We start from the raw sequence: 14,849 nt of genomic DNA, 5'->3' as shown, positions 1-14,849 counted from the left end.
ATTAGATGCCGAGTTGTTTACAGAAAACCACCCGCATATAATCGGTCCGGCGTTTCGCTCGTTTTCTGTAATAATTCACCATACCTTTTTCTAAAACACGTCGATTGCAATCATCAATTACATATGCCAAACGACCAAAAGATTTTCGTGTTGGTTTGCATCTGTTTTGACTACTCATAAAGGACAGGATTGTTCTCCATCTGTTTTAAGAGACTCCATCTGTTATAAGAGTAGGGAGGAGAGGATAGCATCACTAGGGAGGTCATCTGACCAAGCAATCCTATTGTTCCTCTGTGCATGCACGTAGGCTCTGATTGTGCACTACTTAGCTACGCTCATAGCCTGCATCTCACAAACATGGTTTCATCTACTCCAAAATGGCTGCTGGTCGGTGGTTTTCTCATAGCGACTCTCGCCACCATCTCTTACCGGGAAGCGTGGGCGGAGGGAATTCGGGCTGTGGATGCGATGGAGGCAATCAACTCTGGGAGACAGCAATTCTTACAGGGGCTTAGGGGGGCCTTAGCTGCTGTAGCTGCTCAAAAAGATAATCTGGTAGAAGAATTACTTGCTGATGTTGAAGATGAGGAAGAAGATGTGGTGGAGAAAATTGAAGAGGAGTTGGGTGTCTTAGATCCTCCTAATGTAAAAACAGTTGAGATACGCCTACCCAATGCAGATATACCAGAGGTTAGTTATCAACTACCTTTATCAAATTATTGATGTAACCATGGTAGCCATAATATATCCAATATGGAAAATACTACTTTTCCGTAAATAATTGCAATCTTACTGTAAATATTATTACTGTTATTCTATCAGTCATCTTCACCTTCGTCATCTTCATCACCATCATTTTCAGTATCATCATCATCACTATCGACATCATCATTATGATCATCATTATATTATCACATGATTATAAAAACCCTTATATTTTCTGCATTCATCTGCAATCTTTTTATTATTTCTGATCGTCATCATCATCAACAACAACATCATCATCATAATCGTCAAGACATCAACATCAACATTAATAGTACCACCATCATGATCATACCATTATTATGACCACCATTACCGTCATCACGATTCATCACCGCCATCAACGTCGCCACTATACCAACACCGTCATCATTATAATCATCATCATCATTCATTCACTATCAACATCATTTTAATTTCCATTGTCATCAACATCTATATTACTATACCATTACGGTCAATATGACCATCATTGTCGTGAGGGTCATCATCACATTACATCACCGGTATCACCATCATCATCACCACCAACACACTACTACCACCACCATCATCGTCATCATCATCATCACAACCGTCATCATCATCACCATCATCGTCACCGTCATCATCATCATCATCACAACCGTCATCATCATCATCACCACAATCATCATCACCACCATCATCATCATTATCATCATCATCACCATCATCATCATCCTTACAACCGCCATCATCATCATCATCATACTGTATCATAAACGCCCTCATATTTTCTGCATTCGTCTGCATTTTTTTTTATTTCTGATGAAAGTATATATTTTCATGAGCATAGTTTCTTCTTTCCTCATTCTCTCCTTACCCCCCCCCCCCCCCCCCTCTCTCTCTCTCTCTTGAACTTAAATTGTGTTGACAACCAAAAAAGGAAATATTATCGTTTCATTTCATTACGAACGGAAAGACATTGGGATATACATGATCCCTTATATTTAGCAATAAGCAAAGTGTTATTCTTATACCACAATGTAATATACATTAGCAATTAATGTTTTTATTACAATCACTGGGAGGTGCAAGAGAAAAAAAAGGTGTGGAGTTCACTCGGCTCGTATAAGTTTACATGATAACTTTCCCAATGCTTAGGATAATACTACATTTATAATATATATTTTCCGCATTTTTTTACACAATATACTGAACTTTGGGACCAATCATATTTGATGTGCAAACTGTGACTTCTGTTCATATTTTGGAAGTGCCCCCCCCCCCCACCTTGATAGAAAAAAGTGATGGTTATGGTGCATGGTTGTGTACTTTAACGATGTTGTCTAACTATTTTTTTTTTCAAAATTAATTCGTTTTTTTACCAAACAATAACCACGGAAAATGAAAAATATCATAATCATTTTGCGACTGCATTTCTTTTCTCTTGTAGTATAGCCCCTATCGAAAAAGATAAATTTATTCAAGTTCATAATTATTTCAAACCTCAAGTTTCACCACAAATCGTATTAACTGTGTTTAAAATCTGACTGCAAATATTTTTGCTTCTCCTTGGTGTCATGTTGCAGTCTGTGTGTGTATACTTTACATAGATAGCGACAAACAATGAAAGACTGCGCAGCATATTAAATCAACCCACCAGTTTGATCGTATTAATCATTGTTAAGTCCCTCTTTTTAATTTCTAACATAAGTACACAGCTTTTTATTGCACTCTAGATTTCAATATCAGGCGTTAAGCTGATAAAGGATGCTGAGACCATTGGCATGTATGGAGCAAAATCTGATGTTCATTAAGTCCCCACCGCTAAAATACAAAAACATCCTTCCCAGTTTCAGGTGGAAATACTGGTCTTAAAATGTCAGATATTCATGGTAATTGATATAAAGGTCAATCAGCATTAACTATCAATAAAATTCTTTATTCATGGCTTTCATTTTGAGCAAAGCAATATTGGTCTTTGCGTGGGCAAATTTATTGATTAACTAATCAAGATGATTTAGTCTTGTTCTTTACGCACCTGTCACCATGTGATGCTAATTGATGCTGAATGATAATAAACGCGTTTGACGTACTAAATACGAAATAATGGTCTTGGAAATAAACCGCTTCAAAAACAAAGCAGTTTTTAATTAATTAGATAAGATACAAGTAGTTTTGGTAGTCTCTTTAATATTGTATTATCATAATCATCGTCATTATCAGCATCACCATCATCATGTTCATCATCATCACCACCACCGTCATCGTTATCACTATCACCATCATTTCGTGTTAAGAAAAGATTACAGGGCAATCGTCTTAAAGCCTCTGCATGAAAACCGAACGATCTCTTTACGATATTGCAAGGTAGACCGCAGGGCTACTGTACGATTCCTTTACGAACATGCAGCCTATATATGTGCATGCTTTACTGCCTACCCTCGTATGGTCCATAAAAGGTAAGTAAGCCTAATTGGAACACATATGCCGGAACTATCAACGTAATTAATATGTCCGAGGTCAACTATGACTTACAAGTGTAAAATTAAGTGATAATTTCATCGGACAGTCCATCTCTTTCACCAATAACTTCATATAGTTTCACTAATATTTCGTATTCTCCAACTATACTGACTATGGGGCCTCCCCATTCACTTTAGATACATCGTATTTTAGTATAATACTCCCCTTCTCTCTCTCTCTCTCTCTCAAATTTCACCTCTTGAATCTTGACCCCCCCCCCCCTCCCACTCTCTAGGTTCTATCCTCTCCTTCACATTCATATATCTTTTTAGAGTTAATTTGCTGCTGTAATGCAAGGCTATATCGAAGGTGAACCTAAATTGAAGGAATATGAGCTTTCAGGGGGGAAGCTAGATTGAGATGCAATCCATATTGTGATATGACAAACACCACAGGCACGTTAACAAGTGCCGTGACATTAGGGATAGTCAGCCATATTTCCGGACACAATTTAATCGAGAATTATTTATCGTTACACCTGTACACCGCCTGTCAAATTGATAATTGAAATTAAATGAGTTATTGAGAAAGAAAGTCACGTATCATAACAAAGTGATCCTACTACATTCTTTATTTCATGAATGTGGTAATGGTGTAAACTCACAGGGTGGAATACGAATGTTATAAATAATCTTGCTCAATTCGTCTGGTCTCTGCCAATAAATTTAGAGATATTTTACACTTTAGGACCTCACTCGATCACGTTTCATAAATTATAAATAAGACCTGCAGTTAAAATGAGCCAAATAAACCTTCTGGTTAACGATCTCATTTGAGTTTTTTTTTAAAGATGGCTTTTTCAAAGAGGAAATATCATCATGATTAGGTTACAATTAAGATTTTCATAAGTTCAGCTGATTATAAAAACACCGATTTAGCAATGGAGTTCTGCGAGAAATGAAAATTATTCAAATTGGTAAACATGTAACGTAAGCAAGATTTCTCACTGTTTTGAAACACAGTGAAACGAAGAAAAACATTCACTGACTGCCTATAAAAAGAAGAGATTGCTTTCGAGTCAACATTGAACTCTAAAAATAGTATTAAGAACGAGCCAGGCATTAAGATCGAATGCTCTCAACTCAGTTAAGCTTTTACCCGACATGCCATGCAGAGGTTGAGAAAAGCTTGAATCTCTCTTCCCGTCAAGGTACATGTAGCATTCTCCCCCCCCCCCCCCTCCCTCTCTCCCTCTATGTCTATTTCATGTTTTCTTTTTCGGTCCCATCTTTATTCCCCGCACACATAAATTATCTTACGAATAATAGAACACATGGGAAAGGAGGTGGTGTCGCAATGTATATACATAATTCTTTGTCTTTCAAGAGTAGAGCTGATATTTACTTCCAACAGGAAAGTGCAGAATCTTTTTTTATAGAGGTTGAAAATATAAATGGAAAAAATCATATTTTAGGAGTATTATATAAACCTCCCAACACGAATAATGATATATTTTTAGAAGAATTAGAATCATTACTTTCATACATCACTAGAGAGGGTAAAACTCTTCATATATTAGGGGACTTTAATATTGATTTATTGTCAAACGAGCGAATACCTCTTCAACTTGTTACTACTCTTTATTCAAATTCACTCGAACCTCTCATAGATAAGGCAACTAGAATAACAACACAAACAGCTACCCTCATCGATAACATTTTTACGAATATTGATTGTGATCTGATTTCTTCAGGCATTATATACTCAGATATCTCTGACCATTTACCTGTTTTTTACTATCTTTTCTGAAATCAGCCAACGTAATAGATCACGTTACAAAAGAAAGGACACCAAATTAATACGTAAATATACTCCTGATAACATTTCCAACCTTAATTCAGATCTTAGCTTAGAGACTTGGCAGAATGTAATATCAGAACAAAGTGCGGAACAGGCGTTTAATACCTTTATGTTAAGATTTAATTACTACTTTGACAAAAATATTCCCAAAACGAAAACTAAACTTTACAGACGAAATCGTCCAAATAAACCCTGGATAACAATGGGATTGTTGAATTCTATAAAAAAGAGAAATATATATTATAAGGCTAGTATAAAATATCCTACTATGAACAACATCAATAGATATAAAACTTATCGTAATAAATTAACATCTCTTATTAGATTATCGAAAAAAACATATTACGGAAGAAAAATAGAAAATAATAATGGTAATATATCGACAACCTGGAAAGTGATTAATGATATTCTTTGTAGATCAAAAGACCCTATTCCTACAAGTAGGTTTTCTCATGAAAATAAAGTATATGAACAACCTAACGATATTGCAAATGCTTTTAATTCATTTTTTGTAAATATAGGGCCTGAGCAAGCTTCAAAAATACAGAATACTACTGTAGATTTTAAACAATTCTTAAAAACACCTTGTGATTCTTCCTTATTTTTCACCCCTACAACATTCATTGAAATTATTCAGATAGTCAATTCCTTTAAATCCAGTGATTCGATAAGTCATGATGAAGTCAGTAATAATCATTTGAAGAAAATAATTTTGAATATCGCTTCACCACTTACACATGTAGTAAATTTGTCATTAAGCACAGGAGTTTTTCCAAGCAAAATGAAACTTGCAAAGGTTATTCCTATATATAAAAAAGATGATCCTTCTTTAATGAGCAATTACAGACCCATATCTATTCTTACAAGTTTTTCCAAGATCATTGAAAGAGTCGTTTATAATAGATTGTATAGTTTTTTAATGTCAAATAATTTACTAGCCTCTTCTCAATATGGTTTTAGAAAAAACAATTCATCAGATATAGCACTTATTGAACTTTGTGATAAAATATCGGCTTCTCTTTCTAGGAAAGAACATGTAATTGGTGTATTTATGGATATAAGTAAAGCTTTTGACACACTTAATCATTCTATATTACTGGAAAAATTGAAATATTATGGTATACGTGGAACCCCCCTCTTTTGGTTCTCTAATTATCTTTCAGACCGAGAACAATACATATCTTATAACAATTTCAACTCAAATATATTACCTATCAAATGTGGAATTCCCCAAGGTTCAATCCTTGGTCCTTTGTTGTTTCTTATATATATAAATGATATTTGTAAATCGTCTTCATTACTTCAATTCATTTTATTTGCAGATGACACGAATGTATTTTTTTCTCACCATGACCTTCTTTATCTTATTGAAACTATGAATACAGAACTACCCAAAGTCTCCACGTGGTTCAGAAGTAACAAGTTATCATTAAATGTAAAAAAAGACAAATTATATATACTTTAAAAATCAACGCTCCAATATTAATATTCGGTCCTTTGATATTTTTATTGATAATATGAAAATTGATCAGAAAGAAACAACAAAGTTTCTAGGTGTAACTGTCGATGATAAATTAAACTGGAATACACATATAGCTAATATTGTTATTTCGGTTTCACGTGGAGTCGGTGTATTATATAAGGTCAGATGGTTTATTCCTCGCCAAACATTATTTACTATATATAATTCTATCATACTGCCTTATATTTCATATTGTAATGTTGTATGGGCTTGTCAAAAAACAAAAATCAACTCTTTATTTCTTCTTCAGAAAAAAGCTGTTCGTATTTGTACAAACTCAGACTATCGAGCTCATTCAAACCCATTGTTCCACAAACTTAGAACCCTAACCATACATGACATTCATTACCTTCAAATTGCTCTTTTCATGTACAGATTCCAAATCCGCGAACTTCCTGACAACCTTTTAAACATGTTCCGTTTCAATACATCTATTCATAATTACCCAACCCGAACCTCCACAAATATTCATTTAGAAAACCCAAGAACAGCTCTTGCCCATAGATCTATTCGACATACTGGCCCCGACATTTGGAATTCCCTTTCTATTTATATTCGTTCATGCCCAACAAAAAATTCCTTCAAGAGGCAAGTTAAACATTTCCTTATTTCAAAATATGAAACGCAAGGTTGATAATAATGTCATGTATGTTTATTACCACTGCATGGTTACATAATGTACCACCACACATATGAAATTCATTTTATTTACTATTGTTTATATTTATTATACAAACAAAATAACTCACGAACGAGTCTTCGTTATCAAACATGTCTTGTTATATATTGTTAAAAATTCTCCTCATATTTCTCTCTTTCTATTCAGTTCTTTCTTTCCCACTCTGTTCTTTTCACCCCTCACTCTATCTCTCTTGCTCTTCTTTTTACTCTTTGTTGATGTTCGCATCATTGAATATATTATTTTAGCCAATGTATAATTATGTATCTTTGTATTCTTTTTTTTCTCAATGGAACATCATTTTCAAGCTCTTAGAGCTTAAGATGCTCCATTCATGTATATATATATATATAAAATGATTATACTAGTATGAATATAATGTAATGTTTAAAATGATGTATATATATATATGAATAAAATCAATCAATCAATCAATCAATCTTATACATAAATTATATTATATACGCGTGAAACTCGTCATTTTCTTTGTGCCACACGGTTCCGCCCTCCCCCCTCCCCCAGGCGCCTTGCATCCCCTCCTTCGCCGATTACTGCTACAGCTGTTTGTTTTTACATACTACTTCTTCTGAGCTCCGTCTTCGATTGGACCCCCTCTCTCTCTCTCTCTCTCTGCTCCGTCTTTTTATCACCATAATTTTTCAAAAGTGTCAATAGTATGTATATTTACTTAGCATGCTTAGTCAAGTTCGTATTCAGATCCATGAAGACAGATTCATTCCGTCCCATCTAATATGTATGGAAGCTTGAAAGTGCCACCAAGATGTTCATATAATCATCTTATAATGTCTACATCTTTTAAAAGAGATAATCAGATGACAAGATCTTAGATCTCGTCATGTCTACATGTTTTGGAAGAGATGATCAGATGACAAGATCTTAGATCTCCTCATGTCTACATCTTTTAGAAGAGATGATCAGATGACAAGATCCTAGATCTCGTCATGTCTACATCTTGTGGGAGAGATGATAAGATGGTAAGATCTCGGATCCAAGATCTTGCCATCTGATGATCTCTTCTACAAGATGTAGACTTGACGAGATTAAATACGTGTTCTCTTTTTTTTTCATTCACTCTTTCATCTCCAGAATAAAATTCAAAAAATGACCTTGCCAATTTATATGTGATAGTCCTAATGGTTCTCGGCTTTCATTTTTTTAACCAATTATTTAGAAGAATATCTTATTATTAGAAATATGTGAAGTATATCGGCTTATTATTATTATTAATAATATTATCAAAATATCCTCAAAATTATATTTTGAACAATAAAGTTATTTTGTTCATGGTATAAGTAACTGATAATGAAAGAAAAATCATATAGACTAGAAACATTCTGGGAAAAGAGGCCTATATAAACTTTAAGAAGCATTTTGGGGGTAAAAGTTGGGAACCGGACTTTTTTACACAATTCAAATATGCTGAATCTGAAAAGATCAGTTCCCAAGCTGATTTCTCATGTTTTGACCACCTAATTTGCATAAACAAAATGGCTACCAATCTGGCCATTCAGAATATTATTTTTACAATGTTCTCTAATTATATTCGCTTTCACAGACATGGATACTGCAAACTCTTGCATACATAACATGTACCATTTGGGAAAATTGGCTATTTCGGTTTGCGGCTAATTAATTATGCAAATTTATGCATAGACTAGAGCCATTCTGGAAAAAGATGCCTATTATTAACTTTAAGAAGAATTTTTGGGTAAAAGTTTGGAACCGGACTATTTCACACAATTCGAATATGCTGAATCTGATAAGATCGTTTCCCAAGCTGATTTCTCATGTTTTGACCAACCAATTTGCATAAACAAAATGGCTGCCAAATTGACAATTCAGAATATTATTTCGACAATGTTCTCTTATTATATTTGCTTTCACAGACATAAATACTGCAAAATCCTGGATACGTACGTGTACCTTTCTGGAAAATTTGTTATTTTTACTTTTGGCTAATTAATTATGCAAATTTATGCATATTTTGGATCATTATGCTATAATTTGATAATTTCAGCTCAAATGTTTATATTTTTGGTACAAATAGCATTTGCATCATTACAAATAATTGTACGACCCTTAGAATATGATATCCAAGTGAATAATAATGTATTTTATTGTTTTTTCAATTTCTCATGTAATTCTTTGTATTTTGTACCTTTTTTGTACATGTTTGTTATGGGATCTGTCAAGGTATTGATTATCACTGGAAGAAAATAATCAGCTTCGATGATTTAATTATGTAATCACTTTTTTACATTTTTTTATTCGTATATATCCATGGGCATAAACAGATGCACCCACATCTGCAAAGGTAAATTCGTGCAGGGAGTGCCTTCCCGTTTAAAAGCAAACTGGTGGAGATCCATCGAATTTCAGGAACCGATCAGTATTCAAGCGAGTGTCACTACTGATTGCTTAAATTTTTATTATAAAATGGTATCTTGAATTATGATATCAATCAATTTATTCATATTTACAATTTTAGATGATGAATTATTAAATTTGAGTTATGACAGTACTGTAATTCTCAACTCCTAATAGTCAATCAGTTGCATTTAATATCCTTTGGAGTAGTTATGTTCCCCTATACCAACAGAATCTGATCACACAATGACATGTATATATATTTAGTGTGTTTTTCTTTAGCAAAATGAAGTGAAAACAGTCTGCTGAAATGAGATGTCCCGTGTGTTTTTTCATTATGCTTGTCAAATAGTCCCAATTCTGAAAAAAAATTCTCAGAACTGAACCCGCATATAAACCATCTAATATCTCATTTTACTTATCAATTAGACCGTTTTCCATGTTTTAAAAGCCAGACTGTGATTTCGTAAAGTTCCACAACGAATAAGTCTCTGCATATCCTTTCAATAACAAATTTTGATAATTGGACTTCATTAACAGATTACTTGTGCATCTCCATAATATATCTTTTTCAAAGCAGTACTGCACCTTTCCTATCACGGTTTTTCGCTTCATCCAACTTAGACAGTGTTAGAGGCGTCCAGCCTCCCCCAGCTTGATCCTTCGTGGTGTTGAATGATCACTGTCAGCTCGATTTGTTGTTTCATATTTCATTGATAGGGCAGCCTCATATCATAACAGTCATCTCTAATTGTTGAAATCAAACCAATTTCGTACAAGTATTCTGCGGAGGCAGTTCGTATCGAAGTCATCGTGTTTGTGTTCTTGAGATATGTCCGATTCTCATGTCACAGATCCGTAGAGAAACATAAACTTCTGTCTTGAGCGAGAATCTGCTGTCTGACCAGATCTTGTTTCAGGTGTTGAAATGCTCGGAGTGTACCTTTTTAATACCGCAGTGAATCATGTAATGTCCCTTTGGCCATTTATCAAACTTCTAATATTCACACAACTTCATATCTTCATAAGATAGACTATTTCTAATTGATAACGAAGATATCTTTCAGAAGATGGTGGGTACCTGACATGTTTGGCATTCCTGTAGGTTATTATTAATCCACTTCTTTTGATCGGTATTAAACTCAACAGCATCCAATAGCTTACAAAGCTCTGATAGGCATGCGAGTCTGATATTTCACCATCAAAGTCTAGGTCGAGAATTTTCTTTGATTGTAGAGCCAGGATATCTGTTTCTATGAGGAAAACAGTTGCCTAAGTTATTTTTAACTTGACAACCGGTTTTGATACCACTGAACATGTCATTCTTTTTGGAAGACTGACAGTCTGTTTTGGAATTGATGATTCTGCACTCCAACCTGTCCAATGGCTTTCCTCTTACCTTGCCAACAGAGCTGTATGAAGCTGTATTCATCACTGGCGTGCAGTATCCTGTGACTACCCTTTGCTGTGGCGGATCCAGAGGGGGCGCCCCGGGCGCGCGCCCCCCCTATTTTCGCCGGATTTTTTTTTTTTTTTTTGATGGTTATATTTATTGGATTGGTACAATGTAGTCAATTTCAAGGGCTAGATCTAGTCAAAACTATATTTTAACTTATGCTCATGGCCTTTGTGTTCGCACAAATGCACCTGTCATACTGTATTGCAATGTGTAAATTCCGGAATTCCAGGGCGCGCAAGTCGATTGGTTGGAAAGTTGCACCACTAGTGCAGTGACCAGTGTGAAGATGTTGGATTGGATATCATTTTTTCCCGAAATTTTGTGTTTTTTGTAACATGCGTTTGTCCGTCTTTATGGCAAATACATGTAAATTGTAAGTAACAGATCGCGAGAGAAAGTGTCAACGATGCGAATGATAATGTCTATCCCCGAGATTATTCTTCACTCAAAGATGAAGCCCTATATCGGGCGCCACGTGCGCAGCATTATCATTCTGCCTTGGTCATGTATACGTTTTCACTGAAATGTATAGGTCAGACATATTTGTATTTAATGTAAACTAACTTTTACACTTTCTGGTAGATTCAGAGGCATATTAACCAGGGCGCCCCAACTAAGTTTCGCCGAAGCAATCATTCCAACGAATTATCAAGGAGCAAAATTGTATATTCTCAATCACCAGTCGATCCCACTCCGCGTTTGCTGTGTATAGGCAGCTATATGTCAGCGTAAGGAGCGAAGATTTTATGTGACGGGGGGGGGGGGGGGGGGGGGGGGGGGTGGGGGGGGAATAAAAATACTTTCGTGCTGGGAAAAACGTCCCGAGGACACATTGTGTATTGTTAAAAAGTAGAAATTGTGACATTAACCCCCCCCCTTACCCCATTTTTAATGTTTGATAATCTATAGGTTTGCTGATTACAATATATCTTTAAAAAAAAAAATTGCCAGCAAAAAAAAAAAAAAATAGTTTTAAAAATCTAGGGGGGGGACGACCTCCCCCGAAATATTTGAGGGAGAACACTTCCCCCGTCCCCCCCCCCCCCGATCGCTGCCGATGATATGCGCGTAAACCCAAATCCATCTGACCAAGGAGGTTGGTGGAAGACAGATTTCCCCCTCCCTGATGTGTTACAGTGATTTAAGTGTGCATTTCTCTTCTAAAGGTGCTCTCAAAATACGACTTTTGGACATGATTTTTTGAAAAAGTCCTTGCCGTGGGAGGGGGGTATCCCCCCTCCCACACCCTCCCCCCGCTCGGTCGCTTCGCTCCCTCGCCGCTGGCGCCCCCCCTATTTCAAAATCCTGGATCCGCCCCTGCTTTGCTGTGGAGTTCCTTGGGAGTTTGTCCTTGGTCCCTTACTCTTCAAACGTACATCACTCCTCTTGGCTCTATAATGTGGCTTCATGGCCTTGGTATACACTTCTATGCTGATGTCATCCAGCTGTATACCTCACTTTTGATCCAAAGTTAAAGATACAGAGGTTCGTGCAGCTGCCGTTGTTGGTGCTGCCATTGAGGATTCGATTTTGGATGAAGGTCAACTTCCTGGAGCTTTAGGATAAAAAGCGAAGTATCTTGTTCTGTCATCTCCATATATGCGTAATTATTATGACAACAACTCCAGTCTTAAGAGTTGAGGAAGCTATATATCTCCAGTATGCAAGGCTAGATCTCTTGGCGTAGTCTTTGATAAAACAATGAGCATGAAGAAATGCACATCAGATGTCTGCCAATCTGCATATTACCAGCTCCACAATATTGCTGAGATCAGACATTGTCTTAAATGAGGTGGTGCAGAAAATATCATCCATGACCGGATAACCTCTAGACTGGACTTCTGCAACTGTCTACACGCCGGTTTACCTTCATCAGGCATCCCTAACACTTTTTAACCATAGGACGCAGTGTGAAAACTTGTTCTGCATTGGGCAGTGACTGGGCTGGAAGCCTCTTCGTTTCGCCCATTTTTTTTTACCATGGAGCTAATCTGTGTTTAGCCCCATGTTTTTATCATTTCCTCTTCTGTATTCAGTATCGTTTGTCAAAGAATCTTCCAAGGCAAAGATTGGATAGAATCCGTGGTTTTCAGTTATCACTTTGATGGTTGACTTGGGGAAAATGTACCGTTGCCAAATAAATGAATAAATCGGTAATGACCTAAAAATTAGTAAGTGATCCAGTAATACAGACCCTTTGCATTTTCACAAATTGTTCTTTGGTTAACTGCTATGATTGTAATTCTGATGATCTGAATCAAATGATATATAATTTTGCTACAAGGGTGTTTACAATGTACTGATACTTATATCAGATTGATAAACTACACTACTTAAGTCATACATTTATTTGATTATTACATCTGTTATAAAACATTATATTTCTTTATCAAGACATTTAATTTCAGCATGATTACAGGTTTTCCAACTCCTAAACTGTTCTTTTCGTACGGGTTCATTGAATTGGTAATTGGCATGATTATAGGATAGGCATCAAAGTGTTTTTATATTGGGTATGTCTACTATACCTTGCACGCATATTACTTTCTATATACAGGTGTGGGGGTGGGAGCGTGGGTGTGGAAGCATGTGTGTGTATTTGTTCCTGAGTACAATTAACATTTGTGGCAAAAGAAGTTTATCAAATGATTCAATCATTGAAGCTTAATATTTATCTGCTATTGATATTATTTTTTAAAGATCTCATATCAAACAAATCCAAAGCAAATGGTAGAAAATACAGGAACATAAAGAAAAATCAAAGAACGATAAAATACATAGAAAAATTGGCCTAAATAATATATTTAAGGGCCAAACAATTGTCATAATGATGCAAATGCTATTTGTACCCAAAATGATAAACGTTTTAGGTGTAATTATCAAACTATAGCATAATATTGCAAAATATGCATAAATTTGCATAATTAATCAGCCGAAAACAGAAATAACAAATTTTCCCGAATGGTACATGTTATGTATGCAGGATTTTGTAGTATCCATGTCGATGAAACCGAGTATTATAAAAGAATATTGTAGAAATAAGATTTTAAATGGTCACTTTGGCAGCCATTTTTTTATGCAAATTAGGTGGTCAAGACATTAAAAATTGGCTTGGGAACCGGTCTTATCAGATTCAGCACATTCAAATTAGGTGAAATAGTCCGGTTTCCAACTTTTACCCCAAAATGCTCCTTGAATTCAAATTCTCCCAATATTGGTCTTGTCTAATATTCAAAATTGTCATTTGAAATACATGTTACTTTCACCTTCCTAAAACAGGACGTTGTGTGACGTTGTGTCTACATCAAAATAGGCCTTTAAATAAGAAAAACCCGATCTACTTGTCATTATCAGGCTTAATGTGTGCTTTATTAATAACCAGACTAATATCATCATTACACCTTCATGGATTTATGCCCAGAATACACGTTATCAGATTTCACGTTTCATAACTCGCTGGAACCAAATTTCTGCTACATTCGAAACAAAAAAAAAAAACAACATCCACTTCACGGTTATGGCTATTGATAAGTAATTTCTGCTGTTTTTTATCTTCTATTTTCGGTTACTTATTATGATGACCACCGCACACAAATTCATATGATTATTCGCATGTTGTCATTAGTTGTCATTAATTACGGATTTAAATTGGTTTTTGGTTAGGAGCGTTCTTGATTTATACACAAAGGAACCCGATTATGGATGAGTCTAAAAAGGGCCTCCCCATAGTAATTAGGCTATAATTA

At 35.4% G+C, this 14,849-nt stretch overlaps 1 protein-coding gene across 1 annotated transcript in view; it reads left to right on the top strand.

Moving 5' to 3' along the window:
• LOC121416325 overlaps positions 1–14,849 on the top strand; it is a 45,016-nt gene continuing 30,167 nt past the window's right edge. The window contains exon 1 of the mRNA XM_041609887.1: positions 1–690. Within this exon, the coding sequence (XP_041465821.1) occupies positions 298–690 (393 nt within the window). The 5' untranslated portion in view covers positions 1–297. The remainder of the gene's footprint in view (positions 691–14,849) is intronic.

This window comes from Lytechinus variegatus, chromosome 5, assembly GCF_018143015.1.
Source record: "Lytechinus variegatus isolate NC3 chromosome 5, Lvar_3.0, whole genome shotgun sequence".
Classification (NCBI taxonomy): Eukaryota; Metazoa; Echinodermata; class Echinoidea; order Temnopleuroida; family Toxopneustidae; genus Lytechinus; species Lytechinus variegatus.
Note: the sequence above shows the minus strand (reverse complement) of the source record. Positions and strands in the feature narration are given on the sequence as shown.